The sequence below is a fragment of the Salvia hispanica genome, unplaced genomic scaffold, assembly GCF_023119035.1.
Source record: "Salvia hispanica cultivar TCC Black 2014 unplaced genomic scaffold, UniMelb_Shisp_WGS_1.0 HiC_scaffold_944, whole genome shotgun sequence".
Classification (NCBI taxonomy): Eukaryota; Viridiplantae; Streptophyta; class Magnoliopsida; order Lamiales; family Lamiaceae; genus Salvia; species Salvia hispanica.
The window spans coordinates 51,244-75,710 of record NW_025952737.1 but is presented as its reverse complement, the minus strand read 5'-3'; the positions used below and the strand labels follow the sequence as shown (position 1 = coordinate 75,710).

Genomic DNA, 24,467 nt, shown 5'->3' with positions numbered 1-24,467 from the left:
TAACAACAAACACGAACACGACCCGTTAAGAAAACCTCAAACACGAACACGAATACGACCCGCTACCCTCAGACACGAACACGACACGAACACGACACGAAGTCAATAACGACACGAACCGTTTCCGGTCAACACGACACGAACCCATTAATGACACGAAAATAAGTATTGAAAAATGAAAATAATAAGAATAATAATATTAAAATATTATGTGTTAATAAGAATAATAATATTAAAATATTATGTGTTAACGGATACGAACACGCATTGTTAATGGATAACACGAACCCGACACGAACACGACACGAAATTGTGTCCTTAATGGGTCGACTTGATAACACGAACACGATAAGCTCTGACCCACGATTAATTTCGTGCCGGTTCGTGTCGTGTTATCGTGTCGTGTCAAAAATTGCCAGCCCTAGTGTAGATAGCCGGGATGAACTTAGATGTGACAAAACAAATATACTAGACAAAATTTGATGCTTGTTATATATAGAACAGGTGATACTCCTTATTTTTCTTTCTAATTTTATAATTGGCTAGTTTGAAAATATAATAAAATGGCATTAATTACTTGCCATCAAATAATTGAGTGTCCAACTGGACAGCAATTTATGGGCCATTTTTACTAGTAAGGTGAAGGTCCTCCAAATTTATGTCACTTTCAATTCTTTGGTCAAGTACTTTTTTTCATCAAGTTTTGCTTTTATATACTTCATTTTAATGTTCTTGACACATTGTGTAATATTTTCTCTTGTACTTGGCATATTAATTTTATGGCAGGTGTAGAAATAACATCATTATCTTTAACTAGTTGGCAACAGCTTATAACACACATTTTTTAATTGTTTCCATCATATAAAGTAATAGCTTCATGACGTTAGAATATTCCTTCGTTCTGATTGTGTTTGTTGAGCATTACTAATGCCTAAATTACTAGGAAAAAAGTATGTAAATATGTTTTTATACATATAAGATTATGATCCATCAAATTGCAAGAAATGTGTCCAAACACATTGCATAATATGAATGTGGTAAATATCGAGTGACCGATCATACGCGATCGATTGTCTAGTAAACCTATATATTATTATAACCAGTGTTATCACCCGTGCTATGCACGGGACATAAAATTTTTAAAAAGATAAATTATAAAGTAAGTAGATTAAAAAAAAGATGATAAAGAAAATATAATGATATTTATAATTAAGAATATGGGTTAATTACAATAAGTATTCAAAACATTATAAATAATTAAAAATATTATAAAAAATAACAAAAAGAAAAATGTATATCTCTCAATCCTATAAATGAAACATTTCATATTCGGCAAATAATTTTGTACATTTTTAATTTTTGATGTGAGTGGAGTAAAATAAAATAAAGTAAATGATAAAGAGGAGATGTACTAAGAATCAAAGAGTATGAGTTAGTTAAAATAAAATATACAAACAAAGGAAAATGCACGACTAAGGATCAAATGGGAAAAAATCATACTATAACTTAAATAAATAAATAGTTGAAAGTTTTGATCAACAAAGCATAGAATATCTAGTTATTTAATTAAAAAACATTTCAGTTAATCCATATTTCTTTCTAATTTTTTTTAATTGCCTCTTCTATCCCTCTTTTCAGTCATTGTGGCTGCCAGAGACGTCGCAGGCGACGCTGGCCGGCCGCACACGTCCCCACAATTCCGTGAATTAATTCGGGCTCACAAGAAATTCTTTACTTCATTTCCAGCTCAAAACATTTTTTATTTCTCCATTCTTTTATCCAAGCTGGCTCAAATACTAATTAAAAGAACTTGGCCCAAGACAAGTTAAAGAAAAAGAAAAAAAAAAAGGAAAAGAATAAAAGTAAAGGGCAAGGGGATTAAAATCTCATTTCCGTCATCTCGTCTGAAATAATTTAACACCACAATTTAAAAACAGAAAAGAAAAAAAAACTTCACCACAATTTCCAGTCCTAGCACCTCCGCCCACCTTCCTCCTTTGACTCCACCTCCCTCGCTGCTTGTGTTCCTGGTCGTCCATGGCGTCGCCAGCCGGCCGTTGCTCCACCATACTCTCTTGAATTTTACCAGCAATCTTTCTCTCTCTTTATATATTTTTCAGTTGAAGAACTCAATTTGAATTCCCTTAAAAATCATACGGCGATTCGGCACCATCTCCGGCTAAATCCATCAGTATGTTCTTTGTTTATTTCTCGCTCGGCGTCACCTTGCAATACATCTCTCCCTCAATTAGCGGTACTCCCATACTTGTTTCCAAAAAAACACAATAATGCAAAAGACCTTCAGTATGACAAATAAAAGATTTATCCGATAATAATATGACAAAATAAAATTTTAAAAATAGTTGAGAAAGTACTAAATTAATTGTAAATTGAAGGTGACGATTGGAGAAGGATTAATGATGGGTGTTTGGGAAAGTGACCTTCTCCTTTAAAGCGTAATGATGGAGTTTTGGGAGATTAGAAGACAAATTAATTGTAAGAAGCACCGCAATGATGAATAAAATTTCAATTTTGATCCAAAAAGAAGACAAATTACTCTTTAGCATAATTCCAATTTTGACTCCACTGAAAAGCAAAACAAAATTATATGAATATAGTTACATAAGTAAAGAGGAATTTAATTTAAAAGATATATATACAAAAGTCCAATAAATTAGTAGTCCAAAAAAACATAATGATAGCCTTACATCCAATTTACAACTCTATATTATAAACTTTTCTAAATTATAAAATCCAACAAAAATAAAGTCTAGTATAATATACATTTGCAATATTTTCTTAATATTCTCAATTCTTTTTTTTTTTGATAAATAATATTCTCAATTCTAACGTCTAGCGTTTAAAAGCAATTGATTTGAATATAATTCAATAATTTTCCCTTTCACAAAATAAATGTTACTAATAATCTCTAATTGTAAAAATTTATACAGAAAAGAATGAATTTTTTTTATTCAATGACATTTTACTATTCCAGCATATTTATGCAAAAAAATTATATTTCATCTCCCTTTTTAATTTTGGTTGTGCAACGTACATTTTAATCTCTTCTTAAAAAAAGGGCCTAAATGCAATGTCCCTGTAACCCCGAGCATCCACTATAGGGGAGCCGTGGCCAGCCACGGGGAGGCCCGACCCGGGGTCCCTGGCCCCCGGGGGGGGCAGCCGCGGCGGGGGTGGACAAGAGCGCCACGTCGTGGCCCGGGCCGGGGTCTTGGCGGGGGGGCCCTGGTTTCCCTTGGGCCACGGGGCCCCGGCTCTCTTTTTTTCGATTTTTTTTTTTTTTTTTTATTTCTATAAGTATACACATTTTTTTACCTCATTCTTACAAAATTCTATAAATATACCCATTTTTAATTAAAATATACACAAAATGAAAAAAAAAAATTATTTGGTGGTTTGGGCTTCCTATGTGTAAAAAAAAGGACATTGGTGGCAACGATTTTGTGGCCCGGGCCCGTTTTTTTGGCTTGCCCGGAACTATAGTGGACACTCAAATGTCTCAAAAAGATAGTTTCAATGTCGGGGTAAAAAGTCGCGCTCCTCTCCCCACCCCCCCGTGTCTCCCCCCGTTTGCATGACTCTCCGTTCCCGGGTTTACAACGCGGGTCTCATCATCGTGGGAAAATTACCCCCGGCTGCCTCTCCCCCTTCTCTCTCAATCGGGCCATTTCCCCGGACGCCCACCCGCCCGCCCCCAAAGCCACCGCCCTTCCCGCCCCCTCCAAAGACTTTTGCGTCGGGGTTTCCTTTTCCCTTCCTACGCGCGCCCTTCCCGGGAGCGGCCTCGCTTTTCCTCCCCGAAAAAAACTTGTATTTCTTCTTCCCCTTTTCCTTGCCCCCCGGCCCCCCTGCCCCCGGGCTCCCGTCCGTCCAGCTTGCCTCGCGGGCGGTGGTTCCCCCTGCCTCGCCGTCCCCCCCCATGTCTCGCCGGCTTCCCGGGCCGCGGGGGTGGGGGTTTTTTTGATTTTTTTGATTGGTTTGGTTTTAACTTAGGTTGATACTTGTATGAAACGATTTTGAGCCTTTTTTCTACATTTGGAATCGTATGTCATTGAGCCATCAATTTAACCAATCATCAAGTCTTTTATCAAAATGACAAAAAAGCCAAAGTAATTAGCTTTAGTATTTTCCCATCAAAAAGAATAAAAATGTCTTTTTCCAAGTTGTACTTTAGATTAGGATAGATATTCATGATGATTTAATTGGTTACCCACTCATGTATACTACAGCAAGGTATAAATATTTATAGGCAAATCTAGATAAAGATTTTGGGGACTAAGATTTTAAGATGATGAATTGGATTTGGAAGAAAATAATCTGGGAAGCCAAATAAACATTAACTGAGTTGCAGTTGTCCAACTATATAAAGTATTTACAACGCTTCATTAAATTTCGATTAAGAAAGTACTCCTTCAAGTCATGAAAATGATCACTTTCCTTTTGGTTTGTCCAACTAAGATAACCATTCTTAAAAATGAAACACCTTTATCTCTACTTTATTCTCTCTTTACTTTATTCTCTCTACTTAACACACAGAAATATATATGCGTAAAATCACGTCGCTAGAAATGGGCATCTTTTTATGAGAAGTACTTAATAATTAGGCTTAGCGATTGATAATTATTTGATGATGATAAATTATTTTCGTTTTCCTACTCACTATTGACTCGATACATGAAGATAAGGATTTCAATCTTTTTTAGGGTAGGATAAAGGTTGACGTGACAAATACTAACCATCCACGTCAGTTTATGTGCTAAAGTTTCATGTATAATTAATTAATCCGCTTGGTGATATTTATTGATCTTTTATAACGATTTTTTATTTGTGCTTAAGATGTTGAAGACGACAAATTACTTATCTATTAGTAGTAATAGCTAGGAATGCCCTAAATTGCATGGTTATCTTGAAGCGATTGCATTAATCTATGGATATTGATTGAATAAACCAAGAATTTTTGGTAAAATCTGATATTTCTCCCAAATAATTCCTCCGTCCCTATCCTAAAAAGTTTTTGAACTACTCCCTTGAAAATTGCTTTTACTTTTTCCCATTCGTTTGGTTAAAAATGATATTCGTCCCAAAATGATTTTTTAAAAATTTTTTAGAAAACCCCCAAAAAAGTATTTATTCAATTTTTAAAGTTTTTTCTCTATGAGATGGACTCATTCTCCTTAATAATATTTTAAATTTAAACCTCCCTCTTTTTTTAACAACAATTTTACTTTAAAACCCGTCCAAACCCAAAAATTGCATATTTTTTTGGGTTTTGGGTTTGTAATAAAAAAATTTGGAAAAAAGTAAGAAGAGAAAAATAATTAAAAGACTATTTCTCCTTTTTCTCTCTTTTTTTCTTTTCCGGATTTTTTTATTTTTTCTTTTTATAAATGGGGGAAAAAAAAAGTAAATAAAAATTTAATGAAAGGGCGGAGGTAGTTTTTTTTAAATTGTCAATCCTTAAAAAAAAAATTCCCTTTAAATTAAAAAAGGCCCCTTTGGAAATTTGGTTTTTAAAAAAGAGGGTTTTTTTATATTTTGATGTAGAAAGAAAAAGGAAAGAAGATTAAAAAAGAGATTTATTTGGAAAACTTTCTTTTTTAATTTAACAACCCAAAAAGAAATGTTTTTTTAAATTTGGAAAAAATGAGAAAAACACACATGAAAAGAAAGAGGTTATCAAAAAAACACATGCAACTATTTCCCCTAGATCCTTAAAAAAAACTACTTTATGTTTTAAGAGGGGAAGACTTGGGGGCCCGAGATGAATAAATTTGGGGTGGGAAATAGGGTATCTAAAAAGGCAAAAAAAATATTGAGATATAGTGAAATTGAATTCCCCCCTTTTGCCTACAAAAATAGTCTGCTTTTATTTTATTTGTGAAAAAAAAATATTAATCAAAATGAAAAGTTTCTCCCCAAATTATTGATACTATTCTATCCTCTTTTTCTCTCTCATAATTTACCCGTTTTTTCTTTTCTTCTTTTTTCTCTCATATTTTACCCATTTTTTTCCAAATTTCCCCCATTTACTTTTTTTAAAAACCCCTGTCGTCCATTCATGAGATTATTTTTTTTGGGGGATGATGGGAGTACAAGGGATATCTTATAAAGAAAAATTGGGTTTCAAAAAAGGGAATAATCATCTAGGGATCACAATCTCGTTTTTTTCCCCCCCGCGGCCTGGGGGTTTTTTTCGGGTTTTGCAATCTTCGTAAATCGGCTATAACCTTTTTTACGGAACTCCCAAATTTAAGCGGGGAGATATCAACGCCAAACTTTTTTAAAAAAAAGAAGATTTTATTAGAAAAATTTATGAGAATTTTAAAATTTTGTTTATTTTTTTTTTAAAAAATTTAAAACATGAAAAAATGGATATAATTCCCCCAAAATAACACAATCAAAAATAGCCAAATTTTGAATGTTAAAATATTCAAATTCCATTTAAAAAAAAAATTACAAAAATATTTTTTTTATATTGGTCGAAAATTTAAAACTCCGCATCCAAAAAAAAAGGGCTTTAGGGGCGATACGATTTTTTTAAAATCAAATTGGTAATGTAAGATAGGGGTATAGAAAAAGTGATTGGGGGGAATTTTTTGGTGGGGAATGGGGCCCCCTCATAAGAGAAGATAAACTTACCAAAAATGGAAGATTTGTGGGACGCGCTAAAAAGAAAAAAAAAAAAGACTATTTTATGGGGAAAAATTTAGTATTGTTTGACTTAGAATTAAATTGGGGGCCCCGATTTTAATTGGTGAAAGTACATACATGTGTGGCCTAATTCAACCCCAAGGATCCAAGGGTCTGACCATAATACACTAATTATAATTAAAGAAATGAGACACTTATTAGAGAGAAATAAAGATGGGAATTTCAAAATCCCATATGGGATTGTAGTAGGGTCAAGATGCCAAAATTTTTTGGTCCTGACTATATTGCTTTCAACGCTGGATGAAGAACTAACTTTGATAAAAGTAGTTTCCTTGGACCAAATGAGTTGCATTTGGAGAAGCTGTCAACGCAAAATTGATTATATTTTGCAAAATCACACTTTAGTGTTAGTTAATCTACCTGAAGGTTGCAAATTTTTTGGATGCAAATGGATTCTTAAGAAGAAACTTAAGGCATAGGGAACCTTTGACAAATACAAGGCATGATTGGGGGCGAAGATTTCAAACAAAAAGGAAGGGTTATTTTTTTGATGCCTTCTCGCGTAATAAGGATCCATTAGAGCGTGAAAAACTTGCCTAATGGTGAGGTTGAGTATGACAAGATACTCGCAAAGAATCACATATTTAAGTAGAAGTGGAGCTACATCATTAAATACACTAATGAATTGCGTCCAAGGCCAACAATGGAAACAAAATGTAAAAACGAATGAGATAGAAGTGTTTTAAGTGTTACAATCGTTGTCCCCAGTGCCGCGTTGAGGAATAGTTTAATCATTGTGTTGCTAATCCTCATATAGATCTGATGGTGTTGACTATGGTCGGTTTAAACTTCAAAGTATGATACTTTTACACCTCCTAAGTAGTGAGCTTGTCATAATGCATATTGATTATTTCCACTCATGTGTGAGATTATTGGAATCTAAAGCCCAGTTTGACTGACTTGTACAAGTAATGAAAGATTTGATTTTATGAAATTGAATGATATAAAATTAATTTACACTCCAGTAGATGATCATGGTATATTTTATTTTCCTAAACCTATTTCATGTGAGCGTGAGATAAATATGAATTAAAGTTTATTACAATAATATGAAGTTATCATACTAACTAATGTATGTTAATTAATCTCACATTGAAAAAGAGTTTTCTTTAAACTTGTATTTTAGAGGCTAAATAATTACATGTAATAAATGAAGTGCACAATAAATGGACGGTAAAGCCAACACGCGCGTCATCGCCTCAACGAGGCCGCGTGCCGCATGCCGAGGTTGTAGGCCTTGGGCTTAGATCTTAGAAATTGGTATTTAGGTGGTTTTTCGTCTGTTACTTAGTCCTGAGTTTTATATGAGCCCAACTTAATATTTTTGGACCACTAAAATGAAGCAAATTAACATAGTCCAATTCTGCATAGGACATGTAGCCCAACACAATACGGACAGTACTCAAAAATACTCTTATTTGTTTAATTTGGATCATCTACCGAAATTAATTTCATCAATTTTTCCACAAAAAAATACCCTTATTAAACTCTGATAAGATGTGTAAATCATCTGATTCAATACAAGTTAATGCTTAACTTGGAGTAGCCAAATGTTTAGACGACGCCGTTGTAACTAACCATCTCCATCGTGCTTTGGTCATGGCGGCCGCCGCCGCCTTCTTCGCAGTCTCATCTTCGGCAGCTCTCGCCGCCAGAGGCTGGTGTTTAAAAGACACTGACCGAATTCGAGAACTCATCACACCATCTGCCGCCCTCGATTCAGTTGAATCAGAGCTTCTCAATATGGACTTGCGATCGTTTGGCGGAAAATGCTTGCCGCAACCTTCTCTTCTCACCAAAACCTCTCATCTTCAAGGTCCAATTGTGCTTCAGGTACATAATATTTCCCCACTAGTGTAGCTTTCTTAATTGTGGAGTTATACAAATTTGAGTCGGATTTTTAATCTATTAATTAATTTATTTCTTTGTAGCAAATTACAATGCCTGACTGATAATGGGAATTGGAATGGGATTGATAGCTTGAGTAAGGAAATGATTCCACACTTTTGGAATAAACCAAAAAATGAGGCGAATGGGACATATCCCTCATTCTTACTATTCTCATCCCTTTCCACAAAGCACTGGACTGTGAATGTTGATATATCATTCGTGCCGTGAATTAATGTTAGATTGTATTTAAATCACCTCAAATTGATTGAAGAGATTAAAGAAAACTATTTATTGACTATTATAGTATGTAGTTTATTGAACCGAAGACGGGAAAAGATGTGAACATATGAATGGTTTCCCAACAAATGACACAGAGAACAGAAAGGTAGGAAATTCAATTTTTCATGTATCCAGCTGAACCAAAAATTTATAAAGCCTTCACAATAGGAATAAAGAGTAGTTTGGTAAAATTTAAACGGAAGTTGGGGTCAAAATTTTTGGTTTACATTTTATACAAATCAATAAATAGCAGTGTCAGTTTCTTATCGCCCTCTGAATCTAGTTGGACTCTTACAACTGTAGGCAAAGTATTTGAAAACCAAAGGACAGGTAGGGTTAAAAATGACATGATTGAATGTTTCTGGACTTTGATATATACAAGCATGCCCATTCATAAGTTATCAGTGCCAATAAAGTTTTTTTAGTTGCAAATCAACATGTCTATATATTGCTTGACTGTCTTTGGTTTTAGCTGTACCAGCTTCTAGCATTTGTCCTGATAAGGAGAATACATGAATAGCTGTTTCTCATGTTTCACTCAGCATGCACTAATCTAGCAGGCTAGCAGCATAAGGGCACAAATACATATGGTCATTATTTTCTGTTATATGAGACTAGAACTGAATGTGAAATTTTCTGGTTGAAATGATAAAAAATGATTTTGGACTAAACTGATACATCTGGAATAATACAAGCCCCATTTTTTTTTTAAAATATACTATGGATCCAATTTGTCTTCCCTTATATTCACTGAAGCACTTCTCTCAAGCAAACTTGTTCAGTTGTTCTTATGTTTTATGCTGCCTAAAGTCCTGTTTTGATCCTGTGACTTTGTATTTGTTATGTTATGTACTCATGGACTATCTCACCCTTTATAGAATTTTCTCTATGGAACAGGTGTGCTCAAGCAGAGATATATCTCGGAGTAGTCTGGCTGAGGCTGCTTCAGAAAATTCAAACAACAGACGGCTGTTACTATTGAAGCTCACAGATGGACACAATGAAATAACTGCTATAGAGTACTCACATGTGCCGTCATTTCCTGATGATATTAGCCCTGGGACAAAGGTCTTAGCTCTTAAAACTTTTCTTATGCCAGTAGTTAGTCTGAGTCATGTCATACCCAAGCTAACATGATTGAATTGCCATCAGATGAACTAATAAGATGACCTACCTAGCCTTTGGGACGGCTTGTATTTATTATGTCTTTCAGGACAGCAGTTATACCTTTACACATACTTGCTTAGCCTTTAGATGGGAGCATATCTTTCGAAAATATGCACATTTACTAAGATTGCGTTACATGTTGTCCATGTTCAATATGTTAGTTGGCTTTTTGCTGGATAGCCTGGACTATAATTCACTGATGCACCTTTTTTCGTAATATATTTAGTACTAACGTTTTTGCTTGTGTTCCAGGTCAAGCTGCAGAATAAAGCTGATATGCGCAGTGGTATTTTGTGTTTGAACAAAAATGTAATTACTGTTTTAGCGGCGTTGTTCAGTCTCTTTACGAAGAATGGCAGTTAAAGCGCAAGTACATGAATGTTTCTCGCTACAAGCTCAGGCCATCACAAGAAAATGCATCTAGCTATCCTCCATCATTCGAAAAGCTCCAAGTTCGAACCGGACGAGGCCCCTTCGTCTACTTCATACACTCCGTCTTCTGAAGGTATGCATTTTCCAGTGCCACAGGTTCATGATCAAGTTGAACTTACTTTTCATGCAAAACACTATTTTACCCCATAAATTACATATGCCTTCAATGTAACAGTCAGAAAAAAATGTCTTATTGATAAGAAATGGAACAATTGATTTAATAATAAGTGAAAGTATCATCATGAGTACAAGTTAACAAGTGGAGTATTCGATTTAATAATAAAACTAAAGAACAAGCTCATCTTCAATATTGAAATGAGTCTGAACCAAACTATGTATCAAGCTGGAGGGTTTTGATTCTCTCCATATATCCGATTTTAACAGATTCAGAAATTCAACTCCTGGATGGAACCAGTTAAATATTCCTTCACTGCGATTTTTCTTGTTGAAGAGGAGGCCATTCAACATGGCTTCCCATTGTTAAAAGCAAACTTATAAGAAGAGGAGGCCATTCAACATGGCTTCCCATTGTTAAAAGCAAACTTATAATATTTTGGGTCGGATGGATTTCAGCGGCATACTCAAATGATCATCGACAAAGTCTCGCTGCAAGAGGCGAGTGCTCCAATTTGCGCCAGAATGTCCAGCTCCAGAAAATAATGAAACCAAAGATGGTTTAACTGATGGAGCAAAGCTGCTTCACTCAAATGAAGGAAATCCCGAGAAGGCAACTGCCTCAGAAAGACCAAAAGGTAAACTTATTGTAGCCTGTGGATCTTTGGTTGAACTTCTATAGTGGTGCATAATAAATTTCTGTTTTTGATTTCTCGGAGTATACTTATACGCACTCTAGTGTTATAGATCAACCCAACATTACTTTCCGTTAAAGTTTGAAATATGAATTTTCAGATAGTTAATTCTGGTACTTATACCACAGTAACTTGTTTGAATCTATTACAGTTGTGGCATCTGTACCTGTTCAAAATCAAGTAGCGGCTCAGAAACTTCTCCAGAAAACAAGTCAGCCTAGTTTTGGTGATCGCAATTCTAGATTTCAGAGGCGTAGGGGAAAGGATACAGAAGATGACTCATCTTTGCTCACCCTTGATGAGTGGGAAAGGAGGAAAACAGGAGGCAATCTTCAGACAACACATGAGCACCACCACTACACTGAAGATGAGGAGCTTGCAAGACAGCTGCAGGAGCAATTTGATTTGGAGGAAAACCATGTAACTATTTCTTACCCAACAATATTTCATATGGAGTACACCATTTCCAATTATCTCGATCGATGCATCAAACCTTTTTTTTTATTTATGTTGTTTATAGTCACCCTCTGCCTAGCAGGAGTGTTCCATGATCCCTACAATATGGTTTTAGATTCTTCTGTTTTTGCATTTTAACTCATATTCTATGTTATACATTTAGGTACAAAATGATCCGATATGATGGATGCTAAAAGTATAAAGATAAGCATGTTCAGTTTCGAAAGAGATGATGCTGGAGCTTCCAGTCGAACTGAATTCAGGGAAGAGGGAGAGGAAGAGGTAGAGGACGAGGGAGGGGAAAGGGGGAAGGAGATACTGAAGCACTGGTAAAGTTCAATCTGAATTCGTTGTTCAATTTCTTTACCTTTCTAGTTAGTAGTTGTCCTTGACTGTGATTGGCAAATACTTTAGGAAAACATTTATTGGAATTATGCATTCCTGTTTGCTTTAGTGATTAGTTAACATTTCAAAGTTTTTTTTTTTTTTTGGTTTTTAAACTCATCAGCATACTTAATTTGCAAACCTGTTCAAACAATCTGTGGTTGCACAATTTACTTATAGACATATCTAAATCAAAGGGTCCACTTCAATTCAATTTTACGCTTTTCATGATGAACTCTTTAACCAAACATGCCCATGATGAACTCTTTAACCAAACATGCCCAAGGTTTTACAGTTACTTTTTATTTCTTTCTTTCTTTCTTTTTGACTCGTCTCAACAAATTCCTTAGCGAGTGAAGGACATCTTACCCAGATAGGAATGGAAAACAGCCAATCTATCGTCGCTCGTAAGAGTGTTACACGTGTTAGGGTATTGCTTAAATATAATCAAACACAACGCGATAAATAAAAAAAGAATCGTTGAATATGTTGAAACTATGAACTCAAAGATGATAAAACGAAAGGAACTAAGATTTACGTGGTTCGATCTGAATATTTATGTCTACAAACTAAAAGAGATTTTGGCGTATGTACCGTGCGTGCATGAATTGTTGTGTTGTGTGTGTCTCGTGTGTGTGCTCGGTGTGGTAGAGTAGTATGCGTACAATTTGTGTTGTGGGTGTGTCTGTGTGTGGGGGAGTATAAATACAATGCGTGTTAACATTTGTTAAAACATATTGTATAAATACAATGTGTGTTGCGTATGTGTGAAGCGTGTGCTACTCATTTTTCTTAAATATGAGAATCAAGATGAAATTTGGGAAGAATATATCAAAATTAATGCTCCACAATCACGAGCAATTGACCACGACTCCAGCGACGAGCAAGAGCGCAAGACCTAGTTCATATAGCAAAATTCGCCAAGGCGCGTGTGATTTGAGATAGAATTGATCAAGGAACATGATTTAGGAAAATTTCACCAAAATTACCCGCGTAGGATGACGGAATTGAGAATTGCGATTGTTTTTGTTGCGATTAATACACTTTTCCCCCAATGTGCACATTCTTCGTGTCATGCAATTGAGATCGGTTTCCATGTAGTTCGTTTGTGAATGATGGAGCAGATGTGGAGAAATAAAAACAAAAGATATTTGTGTAAAAAAATAGATTAATATGAGAGTATTTGGGTAAAAATATAGATTTGTCGGGTTCAAAATTGATGCAAATAAATAATCGGACTATGGAGATTAGAATACTTATCTATAATATGAGAGTTTATTATATCGGACCGTTCTTAAACATAGGCTTTAAAGATAAATAAATTAAGCTACCAAATGATCAATAATGTAGGATAAAAAGTGTCAAACGGGTAGCGGGTAACGGGTAATTCACAACGGGTAGCGCAACCCGCCGGTATCGGGTACCGCTACCGACAAAAACGGGAAACGGGGCGGGATTGGGTATTGTGTTTTAAATTTTGCTGGTATAGGTATACCGTTACCCGCTATGTACCCGATAATACCGGTATTTTTAGGATTAGGGTTTTCAAATAATTTATTTTAGTTAATCGGTTCAAATATTGAAAAATATATTGCCGGATCTTATTTCCAATTGTGTCTCCTCTGACCTCTCTGATGATTAAAGTTAATTGTTTTTGGTTTCGTATTAAACTTTTGAATGGTGATTTGATTTTCGACATGCTTGATCTATTTGTAGAGATCTAATAGCAAAGGTGTTGCACTAAATGCCATCGAGATTGCTGAGTTGTTGCTGCATAATTGTACTTGTATTTGTTTTACTAAAATTGCGGTGAGAAATTTTGTACGCGATTAACTTCTCCTTCTTCGGCTTCGTAGCGAAATTCATTATAGAGTACATACATGTACATGAAATCCCAAAATACATTCTGGAATGACAAATATGTGCATAAAATTATTGTATTAGATGACTAGCATTGATGATAGTTACTATCGAAACCAAAGGCATAATACCATTGAATAATATAATACACAACTCAAATTATGCCAGGGGTTTGGGTACCGCAACTACGGTTCGGTATACCCGATGCGGGTATTGAGTTTTTAGTATAACATACAAGTCGAGATTGGATAGTATAATATTGAACATTTTGGGTTCGGGTACCCGCAAAAATAGGATTTGGGTACTGCGGTACCGTTTCGACACCCCTAGGTTAAATAAACTAATCTAGAATTATCATAGCTAGCAAATTATGCCTAAATTTCAACACAAATTTGTGTTGATATTTTAACGTGATCGTGTTGATATCTTTAATAACCTGCGTTGATGGCGACAAGTTAGCAATTTAAGAAAAGTTACCATGATAACGCACTCCTAAACGAATATTATTAAAATCATAAAATTAGTAGTAATAAGCATGAATAATGAGATGTAGAGTGGAAACAGAAGAATTGCAAAAAAGATATACTATAGTTCACTATAGGAGATTTCCATTCTAACATTTGGAGGAATTAAATCTTCCAAGAATTGATCCACTTATATAATTTTTTCCCCATTGTTTAGTATCTTAGAATTGGCCCAAATATTACCCAAAATAAAGATTTTGACCTAATAGAATTATGGATTGACAAATTTATCCCTCCGAGTGGAAAATGTGGAAAGGTGAAAAAGTGGGGCAAATGTGTAGGTGGAAAGATGAAAAAGTGGGCAAATGTATAAACCAAGTCCATTTTTGGTGAACTTTTCAATGCACTGACAAATCTTACTTATATGACAAAAATTAAATTCTTCCTCAATTGGTATGACAGTGCGGGCCGACCCCAATTGTAAGGCCCCCAACAAATAACTAGTGAAAGGTGAACAACCATAATTCACCCAATGGGCCAAAAATTGCCCAATTCTTACATAGTGAACACGCCTTACTTTGTAATGCAATCATGAATAATGAGATGTAGAGTAAAACTTGTTGTAATCAAGCATTAAACTAAAAATGAATGCTTTAAAAAAAAAATTATCAATATTTTCGAAATAATATTACAAATACGTATTAATTTTGTTATTGTAATGCAATAATTTCAAAAATATCACAAAGATTTGAATAATTCACTTTTAGATAACACTACAAAGATTTAAATAATTTATTTTGAGATAATATACAAAGATTTAATAATACCATAAAAAATTTTAATCCTTAAAAAATCACAACAGGACGTACAAAAAAATTTAAAAATCACAATTTTGGTGGTCTAACACACTTATCAAATCAAGCTAAATGGTAAAATACATCCCTTAAGAAGTTGAAGGATAAAATAGTAAAGATCGGAACTTGAATTTGGAAATTACAAAACTTTATAGAAAATGTGATTTGATTTTATAAATGTTGAATACGCAAACCCATTTTGTGTACTAGTTTTATAGTTCACTATACCTACATAAAATGGTTGATCGATTTAAAAGAGATAAAAAGAAAGATAAATCCAAATTTTGATAGTGGCGTATTAAAGGAGTACTAAATAAGAAAATGTATAAAAAAGCAACTCGTTAGTGAGACGTAACGGCGGAATGACGACGTCCAAATTTAAAAAAGATTGGTCGAATTGCACACGGCGCCATAACAGCTCACACAACTAACATGACTTCTCTAAATCACTCCGCCTTTCTCCGCCACGGCTACGCTAACCCCGCCCCTCTGCCTCCGCCGCACACGGCTGTACTTGCGAAATTCTCATTTCGACCGCGGTGCTCCGCTATTCGATCAGCTGCTGAAATGTCCTGGCACACTCCTGCTCCTACTCTTTCAACACCTACTATTTCCTACCATCAATTGAAGGTAATCCCGATATCGATCACTTGTGCTTGAGATGGTAGCTATGCGGAGTGCATATTTTCTGATACATCGTCTTTGTTTTGACGATAGGATACAAGTGCGGATTTATCGGAGAAAATTGAGCTCGGATTTGGCCCCAACGGCCTCGGAATTCTCTCCATATCGAATGTATGGAGTGATTTTCTGTTTTATTATTTTAAATTACTGAATTTATGGAGTATCAGCTCTCTCTCCCTCTCGCGAGAGCTGACCACAACCTTTTCTTCTTCCACACAAAAAGGCCTCCCACATAAATGAAATCAACGTGTTTTATTTTGATTGTGGAACTGGAATCGAATAGTTGGATTTGTTGTTTATTTGTTTTGTTAGGATCTCTGACTGGGAAATATTTTGGTGTCAAATTATCTGGATATCAGTTATTAATATTTTGGAAAATTCATACAAAAGCATACACACACTGACTATACAGAAGGAAAACAAATTAAAATAACATAAAATCATACAATAGGCCTTCCAACTTTGTTCATGAAAAGTAAGATATACTCCTACTAGCTTAATACTTGCAACATGTAAACAAAATGCAATCAACTTTGTAACTGGATTTGGTTCCATTTGTATAGGTGCCTGGTTATCAATTACTGCGTCAAAATCTTCTATGCCTTGCACCTAGGTATGCATTCTACATGATTTCCGCCAATGTGATGGACCCTTGATTTTCATCACTCATCTGTATATTAGATTTTTCATGTTCTCTGCCTCTCACCTTGTCATAATTTTGAATCAGATTAGCTGGCCTCCCGGAAGATGTTAAGCTGCAACTTGAAGATCCTAACAGTAGGTATGTCAATCCTTCTTCTCATTATCCTTCTATCATTCTATGTCTTCAGCTACTCACCTTGGGATCGCACTCCTGCCTTTAGTTCAGTTTGCTTATGTTTTCCATGTTTGTTTGTGGGGTATAATGGTATTCAGCTTTTAAAATGTTATTAACTTTGAATCTTGAGGAGTATATGTAGGTACAATTTTGGATGGAGTCATGGAAAAGAAAAACTTGAGTCCGGTAAACCAGGTAATTGGGTCCCTAAAATATAGATTAGTGGGGCATTAGCAGCTTTTTTTCCTTGTATACAACTTCGGTTCTCATTCCGATAGTCATATCATCCGTTTCACTTGCATTATCTAACTTTCTATGTTGCTATTTCGTAACACTTTTTGACTCGGTGAGTTTGATTATATTTAACAGATACTATGAAAGGCTCCTTCTATGCCAATCCAATACTTGATGTCCCCACAAATGACCAATCACTTGTTAAAAGGTAGTAATAACTTCTGCTACAGTGCTACTACTTTTGTAAGCAGTAACAGAAATATGATATTATCATGAATATTGGATAATGTATAGCTTAATAGACTGTCATTAAATCTCATACGTTTGTTCCTATTGTAAATTTTTCATCCCACAGAATATGCCTGCGGTTTTGGGCTGTCCTTGTTTTATTAGTACTAATAACAAATGAATGATTGATTAATTTAACTACCTAGTATTTACCTGTTTTAATATGAAGACTAAAGTATCTGTCACAGTTCATTTGGTTGGCTGGAACCTGTCAATTATGAGTAGTAAATTAAACTCGAAACTATACATGCTATATAAAATTGTGTGTCACCTATGTTAGCATTTGCGAAAAATGAAATTTCTGTACTTGGTTGAGAATTGAATCTGATCTATTTATCATAGAATATAAAGGCCATTTAAAAGGTCCACTTATTTTTTTAATATTGGAGAATACTATACTCTCTGAATTCTGATTGTTTTGATGATCTTTTCCTATTAGGTATCCTTCTTACTGTGGACCAAATATATGGCCTCGTGATGTATTGCCAGAACTTGAACTGGGTATGTGCTGGGATCTAGCTACTCTGGACCTGTCTAATAAATTGTTTTTATATTCTCTACCTTAATTGTCAGTGACATTTAAGGTGCTTCCGCCTATTGCTCCGTAACATTTTTCCTTAAATTTTCATTGGTCTGGATCTGGATACCTGACTTCTTTTCTTTTCTACCTCTACCACGGTAGCCTTTAAAGCTCTTGGAAAGTTGATACTAGATGTTGGATTGTTGTTGGCACACCATTGCGATCAATATAGTAAGTTCTTCATCTTTTGATTTTGTTTACTTGCTATGTTTTTTCTCCAGTGTCAATTTCGTTCACTTTAGGATGTACTGTGTAATATTGAATGCATGATGTATCTAGTGTGCATTGTGCTGCATGATACATTTAATAAATGCAAACTTTGTCCCATTCCATCTATTGCCTGCTTATAATATAGGGTTAGAAACAAAAATCTGGCTATTGTTTGGCTAAATATTTTCCAAAGCCCCTAGTCTAACTAATATAAAAAGGAGAAAACTGTTGTGTATCCCTAGTTATGGAATGAAGATACAACTGATCATTGACGTATGCCTATAATTTAAAATGGCTTTGAAATTTGATGCAGTTCATTTTTTAGTACTAGCTTTTATAACAAGCCAAACATAATTTGAATGCAGTAAACTGTTAAGCTAACACATTACTACTATAAGAGCCTTTTGTGTCCTTATTTTTCCCAGTAGCGGATCCCTATGCTGCTGAAGGCTGGGATTTTGCATTTGCTGTGATACATTAGCTTTCGTATCTAATCTGTTGCTGCTTGATCTGTACTTCTCCAGAGTCAAATAAGTTGAAAATGCATGAAAATGGAAGTCTGCAGCAAATACTTCTTCGGTCTCAGTGCCACAAAGGCCGTCTCCTATATTATTTTCCATCCCATCAGTGGTACATTTCTTTCCTTGCAAAGCTAGCATTCCCAGGATCATTGCATTTTAAAAGAAATGATTATACTGTGCCTCCAAATATATGAATTCCCACTACTGTGACAAAACCTCTCACCTCACTGCAAATATTGGGATTTGGGACATTAGATTTTTTAGTATCTTGTTATATTGTGAAGTAATACTAGTTACAATATAAAAAGAACTAACAAACTGATTCAATAATAACCCTTTTTATGGTTGAACATTTTCATAATAATTTTTACAGCCACAGTAAAAAAGTTGAATTCTTTTAATTTGACTACTATTGAACTCCCATTTGCAAGAATCACTGTGATATGCATTGTGCAGGGAGACATTAGTGCAACAATTACTTATAATTATATTGTTATAATGATAAGAGTAATGGAGAGTTATTACAAGGAGAGGTTACAAGATGGTGGAGGGTTTGGTGGAGTTACTAATAATTGTATTATGATCATATTCATTTCCCTAGTCTTTTTATTAGTCTTTTATATAGGTCATTTGAGCTTTGAGAGGAATGTTTAGTCATTTGTTTGGTTTAAGGATAGTAATTTATCGTATAACCTCGTTAAAGAATTGGCCTCATGAAAGGATTGTTTGTCAAATTCTGTTTCAGTTCACTGTGCTCCATTCTTAATCTATTTACATACCAGTCTTTCTCACCACTTTATTCTAACACAGTCATTTTTAAAAATAGATATCAAAGACGGTTTTTCTCTTATATTGGTCATTCATGAATGGGTTTATGGCAGCACTTCTGTTGTAGATGATGGTGGTGAATCTATGTCATCATGGTGTGGATGGCATACAGATCATGGTTCCCTTTACAGGTATCTAAATTATAGATCTTGTATTACCATCACCGTATAGAAGAGGCTATTACGATAATGATTGTTAATGTATAAAAAGCAGAATTTTATTCTTTGTTTTTGCATCGTTGATTGTACTCTTCTACATGTATGATGCTGATATCCGAATCAGATGTCCGTAAAAGCATATTCGAACTTTATTTCCATGGTTTCTTCAGCTACACTAAATTCAGATGTAATCTTGGTATAGGAACTTGCATCTCTCTCTAGTTTGTCACACATATTATTTCTCTCCTTTAATTTTTTTCCTTCCCTTTGTTTTGTACCCTAATAAGTAATAAGAGTGTATAAAGTCTGATTAGTAGAAAACACATGTTCCCTTGAGAAATTTCTACTAGTTTTGTCTTACTTTATTGTGACTAATGGATGCTGGAATCCCTTATACAGGCCTTACTAGTGCAATTTTCACAGAGATTCTGTGGAAATATCTTGTCCTGACAGCACTGCTGGCCTCTATGTAAAAACACGTTCAGGTCAAATAGTCAAAGTATATTTCTTTCTGCTCATTGTAACAGTAGTAAAAAGGCTTGATTGTGTTTATGTGCTCAAATATTACATTTATTGTATGCTACTTTAAAGATCACAAGATCCATCCATATAGTCTAGGGCCGCTAGACAAGTAGTTAGAAATAAAGATGAAAGACTTGTAAAAGAGTACATAAGCTCGAATCGAATAAGCTATAGTTGAAGGAGACTTTTGCACCCAGTCTTGTTCACGTATATACAACTTACAAGTACGGTAGACAGGAACCGTGCTGTTTATTTAAATATCTATAAATATCCAATAAACTTTATAAATGTTATGCCCCAATTCTTGACCCATATCCTTCGTACGGTGTTTGTGTTAAGACATGCTTTCGATTTTGTCATCATCTGTGCTTTTACTGATATAGGTGGTGTATGGGGAAGATGAAATTGCCTACCAAATAGGGGGAACGACTGAGATACTGTGGGAGCTCGACTTTTGCAACACCACTGTTTTGGGGTAGTCTTGCCTTTAACCATGTTTTAGTTGTTGGTTATTATTATTATTATTATTATTATCTTTTAACCATGTTTTGATATATAGGCACCAAAAGGTGAGGTGGCATCTGGTGTTGAACGTTCTACATTGCATTATTTATGCAGCCTAACTGGTACTTATTTCTTATTCACAAATCTCTCCATCTCTATGTTTTTGGTTCTAAATCAACCATAACAGAATCTGTTTATCAAGCCATTAAACAGTGAATCAGTATGCTGCAAACTTTCTTAGTTATAGGGGGGCTAAGATTTATGAAGCTGGGCATTTTATAGTTTGCTGATAAAATGATGTGAGCAACATAGTTAGCTTCAAAAACCTGTATCTTTTGGAAGCAGTTGGCGAGTTATAACTGCGCAACAATATTTGCATGTAGGATTCCCTCTGTTATAACATAAGTTGAACAGAATTGGATCATTTGTCATCTTACATTGGTAATGTATGGATGAAATGTAGTATTGCGTGCAGAAACATGGCATTAGAACCTTATCAAAGTGTCTAATGCAATTCTTATCCGTGATTTTTTATGTACAGGGATGAAAAGCTTCTTTTTTCCGAGCTGGCGAATACACATGAGGTGAGCCAGTTAGATTTGTATCAACATGATGAATCTATATATTTTCAAATATTTATGGTGTGGTGTTGGTAATTTGTTACAGTTTATCATGCCAAATGGATCTATTTCTTTTGGAGATTACATGAAAAAGTGCTGGACAAGTATTACGACCTCAATACATAAAACTGAATGTTCCATTCGATATTGTGAAATAAAAAAGTCACAAGTTTTAATTTATCTTGCATAATTTCAAACTGTTGACGGTCCATTTCTTTTAAATCGATAGTTGAACATTTCCTATAAATACTGATCTTAAATAATTGCTGTGCGGATTGTTAGAATTTAGTTTCCGATTTCCTTTAGGATTTTAAAGTTGGAAAACGAGTATTTGTAAATTTGTATATTTAATTTGGCAAATGTACATTCTAACCATTTCCATCAAGTCCAAATACAGAATGTGTGCAGCTACAAATTTTGTAAATCCGTCATCATTTCTGTATAGTACACATTGAAATTATCACTTGTGTATTTCACATTTGATTAAAGAGTTGGTGTGGAAGTTAAAAAAGTGTAATAGAGTTCTTTTATTGTCACAAGGCCTAACCTAATCTAATCTTGAGACACTGCCAAAAAATTGAATAAATCGACCTCAAATGTATAATTCTAGTTGCAGTCTTGTTGCAACAAAAAATTGTCTACCTCTACAAACAGTTTCCGGCTCAACGTCCCGACAGCGTGAGAAGGCCATCGAGGAGCTACGGACAAGGGACTATCGCGCACCACCACAGCTCTTGGCAGCCTACGCTTGTCCTTTCTCGCATTTCCATCATCGTCGTCGTCTTCATCAATCGACAAGAGATCCACGAAAAGCATCTGCGTGTCGGGCGATCCTCCACCGGCATCCGTCCTTCCAGCATCTCAACCACCTCCGCCATGGTCGGCCTCATCCTCGGCTTCTCCTGTATGCACCACAGCGCCACCCCAACCATCCGTCTCAACTCGGCCTCATCAACATCGGCCTTGTCCAACCTATCATCCACAACCTCAATCAACTACCTCTTTCAACTTTTCAACCACAATCCTCGGAAAGAACTGAAACTTCTTATTGGAGTGATGCCCCTTGTCAAGCTCAGTGATGCACCTCCTTCCCCCCGTCATCTCCAACACCACCATTCCGTAGCTGTAAACATCGCATTTCTCCGAAACACCGTTTTCCAGCAGCCATTCCGGCGCCATGAGCCTCTCGTGCCGCGGATCGTCGTCACAACACGGCTCTCATCCCTCCCCTTGAGCTTCGACAGTCCGAAATCGGAAACTAGGGCGCGGAAATCGCCGTCGAGCAATATGTTCTCCGGCTTCACATCCAAATGCAGGACGCATGATCGGCAATCGCGGTGGAGATAATTTAGGGCTTTTGCTACATCTAACGCGATTCTGCATCTCAGATCCCAGGGCAAGCAGCCGCTTCTCTGATTAGGTTTAATTTTGGGGAAAATCCAATTGTCTAGGGATCCGTTGAAGACGAATTCGTAGACGAGGAAGCGAGAGCGCCGCCGGCGGCAATGCAATAGCCGAGGAGGCGAGCTAGGTTCAGGTGCTGGACGCTGGCGATGGCGGCGACCTCGGCTTTGAACTCCTTCTCTCCGCGCTCCTCGCCGTCGATCCGCTTGACGGCGACGGCGGTGCCATCGGAGAGGATGCCTTTGAAACGGCGCCGGATCCGCCGCGGCCGAGGAGGGAGCGGAAGCCGTCGGTGGCCTCCTCGAGCTCGCGGTGGCGGAACTTGGTGGGGACGCCGGCGACTTTGCGGAGGAAGCTGTACTCGATCCGCAGCTCGCGGCCTTGGAAGCTGAGCTGGTGCTCGAGCTGCTTGCGGCGGGTGCTGTAGCGGATGCGGAGGACGACGATGGCGGCGACGGCGAGGATGGCGGCGAGGGCGGCGCCGCAGATGAGGTAGAAGGATTCGGAGAGTTTGAGAGAGAGGCGGCGATGATGATGGAGGTTATGAGGAGTAAAATTATGGCGATGGAGATTAAGATTGATCTTGTGTCCTCCTCCATTTGCGTGTTGGATGGATCAAAATCACAAAAATCAAAATCAAAATCAAAATCAGTTGGAAGAAGAAGTAGCTGTTGCTTTGATGATCATCATCGCGGCTTTGACTGCCATTTATTTCTTCTTTTAAAGTTATGCCAAGACTTATTCTCATTTACCCAATACTAACTCAGTCATTTTCATGTTGCTAACTACCCAGTCTTTTTAGATAAATAACGAGTGAATTACTCCACAAAAATAGTCCTTAGATTTTCTGAGGTTTGATCTTTTGTGATCTTTCAACTGCCAAAATATTATAGATAATTATTGCATTATGATGTTTACTCATTTTTTTTACTTTGCTTTTTTTGTGTGTATTTTTTGGATTGAAATGCCTGAATTCACATTTTTTACTTTTTTTCATCCACTCGACTACACAGTATTCTGCCTATTCTGACACAACTTAATTTACATTTACCTTCTCTCATTATTTAACACTGAAAGAGATATGGAAGAAACAACTTGCAGAGTAATCAAAAATGTTTTGTGGAATACAGTTTTGAATGATCTGAAGAATGTGGACTATCGGAGTGTTTGTAACGCAATTGTTTTTACTGTAGAAGGAAATCATTAGACGTTTAGTGGAGATTGGTGCGCGGATTTCTGCTTCGGTATAATATACTCCTTCCGTCCGCGAATAGGTAGGAGTCTCATTCCTATCGACAAGGGTTTCAAAAATGAGAAAAATGTTAAAAAGCTAGGTGAAGAAAGTTAATGAATATGGCTCCACATATATCATCCCTCCATGCATGCGTAATATGCACTTTCAATTTTGAAGTCTTTTCTCTAATGAGGTGGAACTCATTCTGCTAATGTCTTTCTTACTTTTCTCTTACATCTCTCTACTTTATTAATTTTATATTAAAACCGTATGTCCCAAAGTGCATATTCTTTGGGGATGATATGTGATGAAGTAAGTTAGTGGAATGTGTAGCTTCTTTACATTTATGTAATTATGAATCGGGAATTCCTATTCACGACGGACCAAAATGGAAAAATGGTACTCCTATTTGTGCAGAGCGAGGACTACTATTGAGCTTTTCGATCGGAAGCTCTTTTGTTTAACAACTAAATTTGTGAGAGACGCATAGGTGCGTCTCCAACCTAAATGTGTGACGCATTCCCCAGCGAAAAACA

General features: G+C 36.0%; 1 protein-coding gene, 1 long non-coding RNA gene and 2 pseudogenes across 2 annotated transcripts; 3 read left to right on the top strand and 1 right to left on the bottom strand.

Annotated features, from left to right (window-relative positions):
* Window positions 1–8,331: 8,331 nt before the first annotated feature.
* Window positions 8,332–10,504, top strand: LOC125200377 (tudor domain-containing protein 3-like). The gene is made up of 3 exons (XM_048098027.1): window positions 8,332–8,565; window positions 9,799–9,969; window positions 10,321–10,504. Exons 1-3 carry the CDS (start codon window positions 8,332–8,334, stop codon window positions 10,429–10,431), a joined length of 516 nt encoding a protein of 171 aa, XP_047953984.1. The 3' UTR covers window positions 10,432–10,504.
* Window positions 10,505–11,153: 649 nt separating this feature from the next.
* On the top strand, window positions 11,154–12,024 carry LOC125200379. Its single transcript, XR_007172721.1, has 3 exons — window positions 11,154–11,252; window positions 11,461–11,729; window positions 11,929–12,024. It is a non-coding gene; the product is annotated as an uncharacterized LOC125200379 (long non-coding RNA).
* A 3,745-nt stretch (window positions 12,025–15,769) lies between these two features.
* LOC125200376 lies at window positions 15,770–20,889 on the top strand (annotated as a pseudogene).
* Window positions 20,890–21,899: 1,010 nt separating this feature from the next.
* On the bottom strand, window positions 21,900–23,398 carry LOC125200375 (annotated as a pseudogene).
* Window positions 23,399–24,467: the final 1,069 nt, after the last annotated feature.